A 14,425-nucleotide genomic window follows, 5' to 3' on the forward strand; every position below is an offset into this window, starting at 1 on the left:
GGTGCAAACACACACTTTCTAGCCACGTGTTTCCAGCTGTTCCACCACACTCTGAGCACGCTTATCTTAATTTATTCAACAATTTACTCGTATGTACATAAGTTTAGTGTCTAGCTGCTCCGCTCCGTGAGCTTGAATTTCAGCGGCTTGTCCGGAATGTAGGTTGGGTTCACCTTGTACGTTAGCTTCTCGTAGTTGTACTCCACCTGGTACCGGCGGAAGAGCTGCAAAGCGAAACACCGTTAGGGGCGGCCGATGATAAATAACGCCTGCAATTAGGCAACCCGCACGGCACGTACCTTCGAGAGTAGTATCTGCAGCTCGCACTCGGCAAACCGCCGCCCGATGCAGGTCCGCCGGCCGTACCCGAACGGGAGGCTCACGTACGGGTGGATCTTTTGGCCGGCGTGCGGACACCCGGAGTGCTCCTGCAGCTCGCCCCGCTTCAGCCACCGCTCCGGCACGAACCGGTCCGGCTCGGGGAAATACTTTTCCAGGTTCGACACGACCAAATGCGGAAAGATGACGTGTGTCTGGTGGCGTTGGGAATAATGGCACGTTCGGTGTTACCTCTAATGTACGGATGGGTCACGCGGACGAACGGACTTACCCCTTTCGGAATGTGGTATCCACCGATGACGGCATCGGTCTGCAGGCTGCGCCCATTGCCAATCACCACCGGGTACATGCTGCAAGAAAGAGGACGCCGGGACCATCGTCAGTCGCGCGAGGACATTCGGCAACTTTAATGCCGCCGCAGGCTTACCGTAGCGTTTCCTTAATGCAGGCTCTCAGATATGGCATCGTTTCCAGCATGGAGATGGTAAACTTCGTGTCCGGCGTCGGCATGCTGCGCTTGATTTCGTTGAACAGAATCTCCTGCTTGTCCGGGTGCTGGCTGAGCTGGTAGATCGTCGAGGTGGCCGCCACCGAGGTCTGGGGAAAGAGGATCGGAGTAGCAAGAATTAGTACGACTGCCTCAAGCCTCCGGGCAGATAGCCGTCGTCGCTCACCGTGTCGACGCCAACCATGATCAAATCGAGCGCAAGGACTGCCGCAATCTTTGGGTTGTTGGTCTTCTGAAGGATGCGCTCCACCAGCGAGATGCACTCCTCGCTCTTCTGCTCCGTGCTGCTGTTCATCTTCTCCATCGCAATGTTGATGTGCCGCATGCACAGCCTGACGAAGGTCACGAGACAGAGAGAGAAGCAGATTAAATGCCAGCCACCGAAAAAAGGCTTTCGAAATCCCGAACGGCGCAAAACCTACTCTCGGAACGTGTCCAGTGCGGCGAGGTAGTTTTTGTAGGCGCTCGTCTCGTAGATGCGCCACACCGGCATCCGCAGCTCGACTTCGGCCACGGTCCAGAAAAAGGTGTTGATGGAATTGATAATGCGCTTCGATTCATCGTTGCCATCCTTCGACACGCAGCCCAGACGCGTGTCGAGCGCTACCCGGCCGATCGCTAGAAACGGACGACGGCGGGGGACCGTTGAAAATCAATCCTAGTAATTGGAGCCTCCAGGGCGAAAGTACTCACATTCAAGGGCCCACTTGTACAGCTCGTGCAGAAAATCTCCCGGTAGCTCATCGTTCTCGTCGCGCATCTCTTGAACCCTGCGGGAAGGAATATTGGAAGCAACAGGTCGATAAGACAATTTTCGAATGCACTCTCAGGTTGCCTCATTGACGTCACGCATTGTAAAGGTTTTCTGAAAACCTGCAAAATTCGCCACTTTTGCAACGGTTGATTTTAAATTCCTATCCCAAAAGCCACCGAAAAAACCGGTTTGGACTAACTTCAATCGAAGCTGGGTCTCGCTGGGTTTGACGGTCAGACGGCAGATAGAAACTCTCGCCGCTCGCTCGCCGAGATGATGTTTGGCCTCGGTTTAGTGGCTTGACCAACCCCCGTGTGTTGTAATGACGCACATCACTACTGGGCGGGTTTCTAACTCGGACTCTCGGACTCGGAAAGTCACTCCGAAAAGCAGTAAAGTAGCTGACATTCATCTCAAGTACGTAGCATCGGTTGGCCTCCACGCGGACCCGACCCCTCTGGGTGCTTTCCGACTCCGACACCTACCTGTCCATGAAGTCGCTGGAGATTTCGTCGAGCGGGGCAATGTACTTCTTCGCCGTCGAGGGCTGCAGCATCACCTGTTGGACTTGTGCCCGGAAAGCGTCCCACTTTTCGCCGTGCCTGTGTATATCGGATGGGGCGAATGAGTTACCATCGGTGGCGCTACCTAGTGTTCCGTGGTTGCTACTTACACCCCAATCAGTCCCATATTGTCACCGAAGAAATCCTTCCGCAGCTTCGATTTGTAGTTGCGCAGTGAGGGCATCGCCGGTCGGTGCGGTTGCACTTCCTCCTTCTTGAACGTGTCTCGGATGAGGTCCGCGTCGAACACAAACAGCAAATCCGGATGGCCAATCAGCCCGTTTACCTTCGCGATGCGCCCGTACTGGCGGTGCAGGTCCTGCATTACCTTGTCCAGATCTTCGATTTTGTACTGACCTGAATGAGCCACACAGAGAGAGAGAGAGAGACATTAGAAATCACTCGCGGCAGTACGGAAGAGTAAGCAGGCAGGTGGGCCTGGAAATCGTCACGCGAGTTTCACTCACATCTTCCTCGGTCGAAGTGTTTAATTTGCCCAAGTGTTTACCGCGTCTGCGCGCGGCGTACTCTTAAGCGATCTCAAGCGAACGACGGCTGAAAGCGTCTCGCGGTCAGCCAGAAAACCGAAAAGCCGACGTTCGAAGCCAGCACCTCGGAACCTCGCCGGGTCTACAGGTGTTTCCGGAACTAGAACCGGCCAGCAATCAGTCTTCTTCCACCGGCAACACGGCACACTTCTCAAGATCGTAAAAAAGGCCCACACGTTTGGGGGCGGTTCGTACTCTGCTTTCGGGAGCCCCCTCCCAACCACGCGACATGTGCCGCCTCGCGTGCCAGTCGGGAATTGTTCACACGGCGCGGGGCGCTGACACTTGCGAGGTGGCGGACTGCGCCGGAGCTAGTTATCATTCACCCGGCATCATGCTAATTAATGCGTGTTTGTGGTCGGTCGACCACTGGAGCTCGAAACCCGCCGTTTCGATGACACCTGGCTTCGGGCTGGTCGGTCTGATTCGAGCGGACGCGAGGTGGTGACAGCAAAAAATGTCACACAACCCGCTACCCGCCTAGGAACTCCGGGCACGAACTCCTTTCAGTGACCCCCCCTGGATGGCCATTTGGCGGGCCACGTGGTGACAGGCAGCAAAACGTGCCGTTTGTTTTCGCCATTGATATCTGTCATCAATAAGCATTGTGTTTGTTGGAGCATGTACTCCGTTTATGGTTGCTTTCTGTCCAATGACTAAGCGGAGTGGCCGACAAAGGATGTTCCGGGGGTCCCGGAATGGCCTATTGTTAGGGTGCCGGGGGAGAGCTATAATTAGGAAGACAATTCCATGTTTTAACCAACGTGTGACTTGGCGTTTCCGCTAGAGCGGTGGTAGCCAAGTTGAGGTTGATCAGGCGCAATCTAGTCATCATCGAGCCGGTTAGTTACAGAAACGTCAGTTTGTTCTAATGCCACTAGTGATGCCCTTAATGGTCGGCAAAGTAAGTCTGAATTAACATACGGACGGGCATCCTGGAGGAATCCTTGGCCGCCGCTATTGGCGAATGGTTCTAAGCGTCGCGGGGTGACTAAAGTCAGATTAGCAGTAAAAACAGCCAGGCACGTGTTAACCATTTACACGCATTAGTGCCAGGGTTTAGTACGCTGCCGAGAACTGCCTGGACACAGTGCAGACACACCTTAAGCCCCGTTCCGCCTTAAAAGTGCTCCGCGTGCCAGAATGGTTCCATTTTGTTTGTTTGTTCACCGTCGTAGCGAAAGAGGATAATTGTGATTGGTGGTGACACTATCCCAGGAATGGGATGTGCGTAGGTACTCGTTGTTTGCTTTCAGACTCGTTAGATTGGCCACCTTTGCCTGCTTCGATCCTAGCTTCTCAGCCGGGGCTAGCTTGCCGGCTTCAGACACAGCCCCATCGAGATGAGCTAAGAATGCTAAGCTTCGCATTTGTGACTCGCAAACAGCGCTTTCTTCGACTGAACGGGCTGTCGTGTGAATTGACAGATCGATTTCTGGTTCCGGGTCGTGTTGCTAACCAAGCAGTCGTTTTTTGCGGCAAAAGACTATTGACCGATTAATTGGAAGTAATTTTTGGAATATACAGGGTGATCTGATCACGATCCATACTATTAAAATGTTAAATAACTCCGCTATTTGTTAGTTGATTTTGACAAATGAACAACATTCTAAAATTTCAGTCTGTGCCGTTTTAGTCATGGATCAATTTACGGCAAAACAGCGGGATAAAATTGAAGCGCTGTACATTGAAAATAATCGTTCAACTGTGAAAACTGTGCGTGCTTTGAATTGCAAATTTTCTTCTGACTTCTTTCTGTGGGGCTATTTGAAGAGTAAAGTTTATTCCAACCGAAGATTATTGAAGAACTAAAAGCGAAAATTGCTGCTGTTACGTTGTCTCTTACCGAAATGTTGTCAAATACAATGAAAAATGACCAAAAAAAGGCCGCTTTTTGTGTGTCTAATGGAGGTGGTCATTTGATCGATATTGTATTCTGGATGAATTGTTGATAAACGGCATTCTATAGCCTAAATAAATCTTGTTAATTTGTCAAAATCGACTGAAAAATGGCGGAATTATTTTACATTTTAATAGTATGGGTCGTGAAGGAACACCCTGTACTATTGCCACGAATAAGATGGACGCCCTGGTTATGCAAAGCAGATGAAATGGCGAAGGTATTATCATTATCCGATTGAGTGTATGTTTTCTTTGGCCCGAAAGCGTGTTGGCAGTGTCCAATCAGCATTTAATAACTTCGCGAGCCCTTAATTTTGGATGATTTGCTGTCGATGACGAAAATTCACCATGTGGTGAAATTTGACAGATGTTTTGACTGCCAGAGACCTTTCCGCCTAACGGTGTTGCCGATTGTGTGTCATTGGACCAAACCCCACAGGATGGATCTAAGGGTACGGTTACTGCCGCCGATTACGTGCAGTGGACAGGTTTCTTTTCGATTTCTTTTTGTTGTCCAAATCTTCCCGGCTCGGCTCACGGGAGCTTCTCGACCCATTTTGTCCTGTTTGATCAACACACGGTGTGACCTTCGACCCAGGCTCGCGGCATCGTTGTGAGGCATCTGTTACGTAGCACCGTCGCCCCGAACGGGACAGTGGCCAACACAGCATATGTCCACTCCTTGCTGGAAGAGTTGTAGATCTCGCACTCACTGAGCAAACCGTGTCATTGGAACGCACGCGTTGCTCCCGCGTTACATGATCCGCACACACAATTGTGCCCGGTCCGACCCGGCTCGGTTCGGAGATCCCAAGAAACCGGCGCCGCCGTACATGGTGAAGAAATTCAGCGTCCGGGAAAACGTGTCACCGAAGATGGGGCTGTGGCGTTCCAAGGCAGGACACCACAGCCGCCGTGTGTTTGAACAAAAAAATTTGTCACAAATTATGTAAACCCGTGCCTTCCATTGTGCCAGAGCGTCCGGCCCTGGTTTTCGGTGCTATGGATCCCTTCCTCTTCCGACCACATTTCGTTGAATGTTGAAATCACCCCGGTGGTCATGTTTGCGAAACGCGCGCCCGATTCCCTCCCCCGGGTCGGGCATGAGTGGCCACGGTCACGGGGCACGAACCATTACTTTATGAGGCACTGCTTCCGAACGCGCATGATGTATGTATGATGGCCATCATCGGAGCCCCATCGGAGCCCCATTTTGCCATGCACCGTGTCACCAGTGTAATCAATCTTTCCTTCCCGAATTCAAACTTGTCCGGGGCTTTTTTGCTTCATTTTTTGACGCGCAATTAATTTGGCGACATGACAGGCGGTTGGTCGATTGTGGTCGGTTTTCTTTCTGTCCGACCTGCGACAAGGAGAGAGTGACCATTAAAGGCGTAATGTTTTGCGGCCCGAAAATGGACCACTTTGCAGTGTGTCAGTAAAAACGTGTAACCTGGGCCATTGTTGACCTGGGGCATGGTTTCTGAAACACACACACACATCGATTACCTAACGATGGAATTGGAAGGAAACGTCCATTTTTGTGATGTCTGTTGTGTAACACCGGCTTCAGAATGTCCGACAGTCAATCAAGTGGCCGAGGTCACAGGACATCAGCTGTCATGAACTAGGGTTTAAGTGTGGCCTGGTTCTACCGCAGGCGAGTTCCACTGCGCACTTCTGTTGCAGTCCCATGTGGGGAGCATCAAAATCGTGGCTTTTATCGTACATCGCCAACGCCGCCTGCAACCACCTGAACGGTGCGAAGGCTTAATAATGGATGTAATAACATCGACTGTAAAATGGCCCCGCTTGGCGGTTGGCGTTACGCGGCCAATTTCCATATGGTACGCCGGGGCCTCACGCGGACGGAGCATAATTTTTCGTTATATGAATCCAATCGAATCGAAAACGGGGGGTGTTATGATCTAATTTGGACTTTTGCCTGTGTGCTTCGCCGCTCGAAACAATTACGATCCCCCCACACACAGGCCGCGTCGGTGGGCCGCGGGTTTTCCGCCCTGTTTTTGCATCGTTTTGTGCCGCCCGACGAAAGTGCAACCCGACGTTGGTGTTGGTGCGTTTCCTTCCCTGGCAGACGGTGGACGGACTATCGTAGACTTGCTGGCGTCGGCGGTAGAGACTACCTTTCACTCACGCTCAGCTCCTGCTTCGTTATGGTTTTCTTCGACGATGGTGACCGGACCGGACCATTCCACGGATGTTACTAAATCCCCAGCGGCTCCGAAATGAGAATGTCGCCCCCGAATGGCGACCGGGAACGTATTTGGCCGTGACCTTCAGAATCGAGAAAACATGTTTTGGGGATCGCTGTTTCAGCGCAAAAAGAGGCCCCCGATGTGGGAACGATTTTATGACCGGCCGTTTCGTCGATCGCTCCGACGTTCGGCTGGAGATGCCCGTCGGAGGCAAATAAAACGCGTAGAATTCCCCGAGAAGGTCGTTATGTGTCAGACCAGACGGTTTAAACGCACGTGCCAACGCGTTTTTATGTGCCCAATTAACGGATTGCTTTCAGTGTCCCGCGCCACTTACCGATTATCGGTGCGAAGCGCCAGGAGTTGCCGATCAGCGGCAGTCCCTTCGGACCCGGCACATCGATGTACGGCCGGGCATGATGCGGATACTGTCCACTGACCGCCGTCGGGACGGGTTGTCGCAGCTGCTGCTGGATCGTGGTCGGCTCGAGGACGGCGGGCTCCACGTTCAGAGCCGAGGAAAAGGCGGATCTCTTCAGTAAAGAGTTTGCTATTCTCTGCCCAACCATCTTTGCGGCGGATCTGTCTGGGAAGAGAGGAATGCAAAGTTAAGAATTTACCAAATTAGCATCGGCGGGAGATGCTGCTGAAGTTAAAGCCACCAACAACTCGTCTTAATGTTAAGTCTCCATCCAGAAATACTTCTGGCACTGACCTTCGCGGTGTGCAATGACCACACGGCGCACCCATCGAGCCAAGTTCATGGAACCGGTTTAAGATTACCATTTTTTTGTTTTGCTACTTTTAGTTTCACTCCCTGACAAATGGACTCCGTGGTCCGTCCTGGTCGGTGACAGTTGCCAGAATTTGGGGACGCTATGGAAAGTTTCGCCCGAAAAAAGTTGACTCGCGCCATCTGGTCCGGTTCACACCGAGAAGAAGAAGAGGACCCTCAGCCAGGGAGCCACGGATGATGGATGGTCCATCTTACGAGAGAGGGCCATTACGCAATGGTCATCAACCTTCAGAACAGAGTTTCGTGTTCGGAGATTTGGCCCGAAAGTTGCCTGCGCCAATACTCGCGGTTCGTTAGTATTCTATCGACAGCCACGACTTTCTGGCCACGTTTCGCCAACATCCCTCGCTGTCGTGGCTATGAGGTAATCGTGACGAGGCTCAGTGAAAGAAGATCTCGATTCGATTTTAGTTCCCAGTGGACTGTCCCCAGAGAGGTCGGGTCGGGCCGCCCAACAACATCGTCGTTTGCCTAATGCAAATGAGTGGTGCGTAGCACCGGACCGGATGGCGTGCGAGCGCGGTGGCGAGATCGCGCCTTTTTTTCGTCCCCTCTCTCGCGCATAAAGCAATCAAGAAACTTTACGCATACGGAGCCTCCGAAGGTGGCCATATGGCTTTTCGATTGACGATGGATCGGTGCCATCGTTTGGGGACGCGAACTATGAAACTTCATCTGCCGACGACCTCTCGCTCTCGGCGAGTTTCGGTTTCCGTTTGACAGTATCGAAACCCTCTCGCCGCAACCCGCCCAAGAGAAACCGACCTCGAGGAAGGCTACACCTCGAAGCTCTGGTTCCAGGCCGAGCAGCAGTCGCATACCTTTCACGCAGTCGTTGTCGTTGACTCATGTGAGGGCCTCGAAAAATGTTTCAAAAACTGCCGGTGGGATGCGGCATCGCTGGGAGTGGCCTCTGCGGGTGACCCTACGGCGCTTAGCTCGACTTCATGGTCAAACCACGGACAAACAGACCCCGCGAGTGGTGCGGTGTGCAAACAAATCCGAACGCCGAGGCACCCGACCACCAAGACCAGAACAAGACGCTCTTGGCGCAACCGACTAGAAAGGAGTCTCGGTGTTTGGCCGGTTTCCAGTTCCCCGAGCGAAGGGCGAGCACGGTGAGAAAAACGGTTTGCTTTTGGCGGGGCAATATAAAGTGCCAATCGGTTGGGGCCGTCGGTTGGTTGACATTTCTCAAGACACTGGTGTCCACTGTTTCGGTCCAGGGGTGGGGGGGACCAAAGTTCTTCTGGCTGGCGGTTGAAACTGGCCAAGTGTTGCGTGTTGCTTGCGTTTAATTGAGTTTATCATAGGTCTTCGAAAACAAAGCTCTACGTCCGAAAGGCGCAAATGGGTTTTTGATTCCTTTTTAGTCCAGCTTGCTGTCCTCGCGCGTTTTTTCGCGAACTCTAATGAGCTGAGCCGCTGAGGGTTAGTTGATTGGATTTTGGTTTGTGGCGTGATTTTAGAGAGAGGTGCGCTTGTAGAAAAAAAAACTATCCAATGCTCGGTAATTAACGACGCCAGCCAGGAGTAATTAGCAAACAAATGGCGATATCGCCTCGGTTGATAAACAACTTGGGCGTTGGGCTATTGGGCGATTGTGAAGCGCTCCAGAAAATGGCCAATATTCTTAAAAACATCATTCACCCAACCCAACCAACTCTCACTCCGAGCCGAGATGAGGCATTTTCGGGGCCTGACCTGACCCGATGGGGCCCTACCGTTTTTAGGGGCCGTTTTTTAAACGGCCATTTCTCCGACTCCGACAAACAAATTGACAGAAACGCGCGGCACACGAAAGAAACTCCAAGGGAAGGTGAAAGTGTGCTGTGCTGTCGATGTGCGGGATTCGGGACGCGTTTCTTCGGAAGGCTGCCTAGCTGTCCAAAAGGGCCCCCACAGTTTTGGGCTCCGACTCCGGCGAACAATGTGAAATTGGGGGTCGGATTCCTTTGACTTGTCAACTTGCCTGGGCCAAAGCGTAAGAAACGGTTACACGGCACACTAAATACCCGCGACTCGATAACGAGCCGAACGACGAGTCGAGCCGAGATGAAGACTTATAAGGTGAGGGCTCGGTGGCCGGGCGCGGGGGCACCACAACAAGTCTTAAGTTGTTTTGCACAAAAATGCCGTGTAGAAGGCCCCCGATTGCCCGACATCCGCCCGCCCGACCGACATAGGCCGTTCGTTCGCTGGCGTAATGTCGTTTTGTTTGAAGTATCTCGGTTTTTTTTTATTAGCCAGAGCGCGGCCAGAGCCGCCCCCTTTTGCATCGTTGCATAGCCATTGTGCCATTTTTAGCATTAAACCACGAGTTGCACTCAGGTCTCTAAGCGGACGGCCAGATCAACTAATCAACCTAGACCTCGACCTGTCACCACCCGGGGGGGAAACTGGTTTCGGTGTGTCTAAGATCATGCTGCCCAGCTGAGAACCCCGCTCCTGCTGGTGGCCCAACAATCCATCAACCAAGCTGGGGCTGCGGCTGAACCTTCGACAGTTTCCAGTTAGTGTGGCCGCGTATCAGACGCCTCGCCTGGCTTCAGGTTGCGTAACGGCCCACGCCACGCCAGTCGGCGGCGCGTTCCATAATTTCACTTTCCGCCTAACCCACTCGCACTTTCGTTGCTGGTGTCCGGGGGCCGGAAAAAGGGCTTGGCGTGTTAATAGTGTGCCCGTGTGTGAGAGCTTCTTGCCTATAGCACCTTCTTCGTCGGTGGACGGCAAACAAGGGGCGCGCGAATTCACCGCGAAAACCGAGCGTGAGTCGGTGAAGGTCTCGTCGGTTGCGAAAACGAGCCGAAGAGCAACTTGGACTTGGTTTCCGGACTAAACAGGTGGCCACTTTACAGTTCCAAAATTAGTTTATTAAACTTGACTCAAATGAGTTCAAATTTTGTGCTGCTTTGCCTATTCACAAACAGGTTGCGAAGTAAGATCGTTTCTGCTCCATTTTTGAGCACCATTTTTGTCCACCTCGAATGCCGCTTTTGAGATGGAAATTTGCAAATTAAAGCCACCCGGACGACCGTGACCGGGCCGTCGGAACGATGATTAAACCACTGGCGGGCGAAACTAAAGTTAGTCAATTTCACACCCCAAAGCACAGCCTCGACAACAATGGGGCCCGGTGAGGAGTTCGGCCCAGACCCAATGGGTGGTAATCAAATCGCGCATCAACCTAAACCGATCGTCACTGATTGGACTTACTTCCTTATTTTGAGAGCACACCCGCGTGCGCACACTTCTCGAACACAAGCACACACACACACACACGCGAGTGATCACCAAAATATGATCAAATCCGGCGGCACCGTGTCACGGGCACCGTGTCGTTGTTGTCGTGAAGAGAAAACCGTGTAGGAAAAGGCCCTGAGCCCTAGCGTAGCGGGGAAAAAGGATGTGAATTGGTCGTGCAAATACGCCACGGCACCACACCTAGCTCGAGCCGACACGACCGACACACATTCACTGATCCACCAAGATACTCTCACTTTCAAGATCACTTGAGGCTCTCTATCGCGGCGCGGCGCATCGAGTGCCTTTGAGCGCACCCTTTTCGCACCTTTGGCCGCGGGACAACGACGACGGTTACGACTACGAGTCGTTAGCACGTTTCACGATCGATCCCAGTTCCCCACTTGGCGTGAACACGAAGCGGACGATCACTTTGCGCGACAAGTAGCACCAGCAGCACCGATGGAAAATAACCGCCCAACACAAATAGAACCCTGTGCGACTGTGACTGCTTTGAAAAAAGGGCCCAAGAACGAACCCACAGCCGAGGACTTGGGTAGTCAAAATCGCGCTCTCTACTATCTGCGAACCGCTCGCTCCGAAGCGCCGATCGTAATTGAAACCTCGTCGGCACGACGGTTGCTTCACGTCCAAACGGCCGTCGTCTTCGTGGCGGCGGCCAGAGGGAGGTGGTTGGGTTTCTCACGCAGCATATGCTGAGCATTGCTGCGCGAAACCGACTCGCGGCCGCACGTGGTGGGGACACCACCGACCGACGATCACCACCGGCTTCGATGATCTCGCGGGTAGCAGCTGTTTGGCACGCAGATTACTGAAGTAAGGCGGCGAAGGCGAAAAGGTCTCTCCGATGGGAGATACATCTGTGATTAAATTATCTTAATATCTGATGGTTAGCAACCTTGCGACAGACCGCCGACGGAATCGAAGAATAGAATACATTTTAGTAACCGGTTTCCCGTGGTCCCGAAGTCTGGCTAAAACCAGAACGCGGACACCGATTCACCAGACGTCCGATTCTGTACGGCCTACGGAGATCCGAGTTCGATCTTCCTGTTTTTGCTATCTTTTATTTTCTATTTATTCTCCGCGATGGGCCGCATTTATTATCTTCGTTTTTTTTTTAAGAGCCTTTTATCGTTGATTTTTGGAAATTTCGCTTTCATTTCCTGCTTCTTCGGCATCAAGATCGGTGTCGGCTTCGAATGTCAAAAGAAAGAAGAATTTTGTCTAGGTTTCTGGGGATAAAATTTGCATATTTAATTCGCTTTCGGTTGTCCTTGAACTTGGCCAGGTTGCCTCCGAGGAGGGCAGACACCTTTCGGCTGGGCAAATTAAAAATATACATCTCGCTGTTTCATGATGCCGATGACGGCCAGGTGTGCGGACCTTAAATGTGAAACGTCTTTCCAGGAAGAGGAACCCATTCGGTGCCCAATCTAGAATCTAACACTTGCGTAGGTTGTTGTCGCTGACATCACATTCGCTTTCGCGCGAACAAAAGCTGCGCAAGTGCTCCAAGCACTTCAAAGGGCCGCGGAGAATTGTCTGGTCGCGTGTGTTTTCGTCACTCTCGTTTCAAGTGCATGTTGCACAGTGCACGTTGCATAAAAACGATCGACCAAAATACCCTTTTTTCCACCACCGGGTAGTTCGCTTTAATGAAATCGCGACCATATAACGCCAAAAACGCCACCGAATAATGAGACTAATCGAGGAGTGAACAGCTCTTGGTACGGGCAGGAACTTATGGTCAATCTTGCAACTATTCTAGACAAGCCCATCAGATCACAAAAATCACTCTTGGAAACAAACGGCATTAATTGTCGGAACCTGCCATCCTGTGGTTTATTGTACGTCGTTTCGACACCACACCGAACGCCGCATGAGTTTGCCCGAGTAATTTTGCCCGGTGCGCCTCACCGGTTGCCGTGGACGTGCGGAAATACGTTACGGAACGAATGTCGTTTTTCTTTCTCTGATATGCGCTTTTCACGAAGTGCAATTGCCCCGGGATGTGTTAGGCCGGGTGCCGTGCTACGATGAGCACGATGGGGGAAACGTGTGGAAAAGTTCATCATCAACCGCAGGAATGCACGGAATGGCATTTGGCTTTTTATTGCATAAGTTTGCCTTGATGACGCACATGATGGCGCGGCTCGAGAAAATACGAGGGAAACGGTGTTCTCGGCAAAGTTTGAGGATTCATTTTCTTTGCCCCTTTCGGCCGTGAGTGCTGGAATGTGTTGGGATGAGGGATGGGTTATGTTGGAGGCTGGCCTTTTCTGGGAACTCATGCTTTGTCCTAATTTCCCTGTCTGTCAAATGCTTAGCCTGTACAACTATTGCATTTATTAAAGTGTTTTCGACTGCTCAAGTACGCGTTAGATCATAATGGACGTGAGGAAAGGTTAACCCTCGCACACCCAAAAATGGAGTCGAACGAGTTTGCAAACAACCTCCAAGTAGATTATTTCGACCGGTGGCACACAATCACCGTTCAGCCTTTTACTTGAAAGTCGGCAGCCACCGGGCAGGCTGGCCAGAATTCGCGGAATTGAGCGCCGGCGACTTATCGAGATCCGAAAACCTGGTCGGTTACGCAACAACGGACCAAAGCTCCACGCTCATTATCGTACAATTTTTGGCTCTCCAGCGACTCTGGGTAGTACTTCTTCCACGTTACATACCTTTTGTTGAATAAAATATTAATACTTTAATTCAGAAATGGATGGGATAGGTGCACAGTAGAGCAGCGTTTACTGGCAAGAAAGTTAAACAAAATTCGTTCCTGGAGCCTATCGTACTGATTGGGATTTGGGTTACAGAAGTGATTAAAAGTTATGTTCCCTGCGACTCAATTGAAAGTACTGTTTGTCCAGCACTGTTGCTGACCTAATCATCCATCGTCATGTTGTAAACCAATGTCAGGCCGCAATTTAATCATTTAAACTAAAAGGGAAATATCTAATTGAACGTTCGCGCTCGCGGACCATTCGTGGATGATTCGACACACGCTGGACACGCATCCAGCACAATCGGTTATATCACACAGCCGGGACGGGATCACCGTAAAAAACGATTCCAAACAAGTCGACCATTTTAGCACGTTACACATCCTTGCTTCCTGTGAACAGTCTCTGCCACAAAGACATGACCTAGGTGGGCCTCTGCAGCCTCCCAATCCCGAATGTGGGGAAAAAAATCGTCCAACCCGAACCAAGTCCAACAGTCCAACAGACACACGCTAAACACTGGACAAACAACACCTCGGGTGGGTCGAACGGTACGTTTTGCTTCCTGGTGTGGGCTGTGTCTGTGCTGTTGACCTACACCATTACGAGGGAGTCGTCTTTCGATCGATCGCGCGAGACGTTCACTTTCGTGCGCGGCACGACGGAAGAAAGTCCTTACACCGGGAACAAGACAACGGGCGATCGCTTGAGTGTCCTTTCTTCTCGCTAATGGCACCAGGCTGTCGCTGGAGGTTGACGAGCATTGAAAAGACATCTTTAAGACCGCCACATTATTAGGG

At 51.7% G+C, this 14,425-nt stretch overlaps 2 protein-coding genes across 5 annotated transcripts in view; one reads left to right on the forward strand and one right to left on the reverse strand.

Moving 5' to 3' along the window:
* The window catches only part of LOC128268638 (G protein alpha o subunit), a 48,061-nt gene that overhangs the window by 25,144 nt on the left and 8,492 nt on the right, over window positions 1–14,425 (forward strand). The window lies entirely within an intron of this gene.
* Window positions 62–11,268, reverse strand: LOC128268637 (probable cytochrome P450 49a1). The gene is made up of 11 exons (XM_053005789.1): window positions 10,846–11,268; window positions 7,171–7,419; window positions 2,275–2,521; window positions 2,087–2,203; window positions 1,541–1,617; window positions 1,270–1,465; window positions 1,014–1,179; window positions 767–936; window positions 611–689; window positions 300–533; window positions 62–224 (listed from the first exon to the last, which is right to left on the reverse strand). The coding sequence occupies exons 2-11, from the start codon at window positions 7,400–7,402 to the stop codon at window positions 111–113; spliced, it is 1,632 nt and encodes a 543-aa protein (XP_052861749.1). The 5' UTR covers window positions 7,403–7,419; window positions 10,846–11,268; the 3' UTR covers window positions 62–110.

The sequence above is a fragment of the Anopheles cruzii genome, chromosome 2, assembly GCF_943734635.1.
Source record: "Anopheles cruzii chromosome 2, idAnoCruzAS_RS32_06, whole genome shotgun sequence".
Lineage (NCBI taxonomy): Eukaryota > Metazoa > Arthropoda > Insecta > Diptera > Culicidae > Anopheles > Anopheles cruzii.

What these genes read in the sequence shown, in the direction of transcription:
- LOC128268637 (XM_053005789.1), bottom strand. Translation starts at nt 7,402, where the DNA reads ATGGTTGGGCAGAGAATAGCAAACTCTTTACTGAAGAGATCCGCCTTT. An exon ending in TCCAGCGACTTCATGGACAG is followed by an intron (nt 1,618 to 2,086) that starts GTAGGTGTCGGA and finishes TCCTTCCCGCAG; the next exon opens with GGTTCAAGAGATGCGCGACG. An exon ending in GTACAAGTGGGCCCTTGAAT is followed by an intron (nt 1,466 to 1,540) that starts GTGAGTACTTTC and finishes GTCCGTTTCTAG; the next exon opens with CGATCGGCCGGGTAGCGCTC.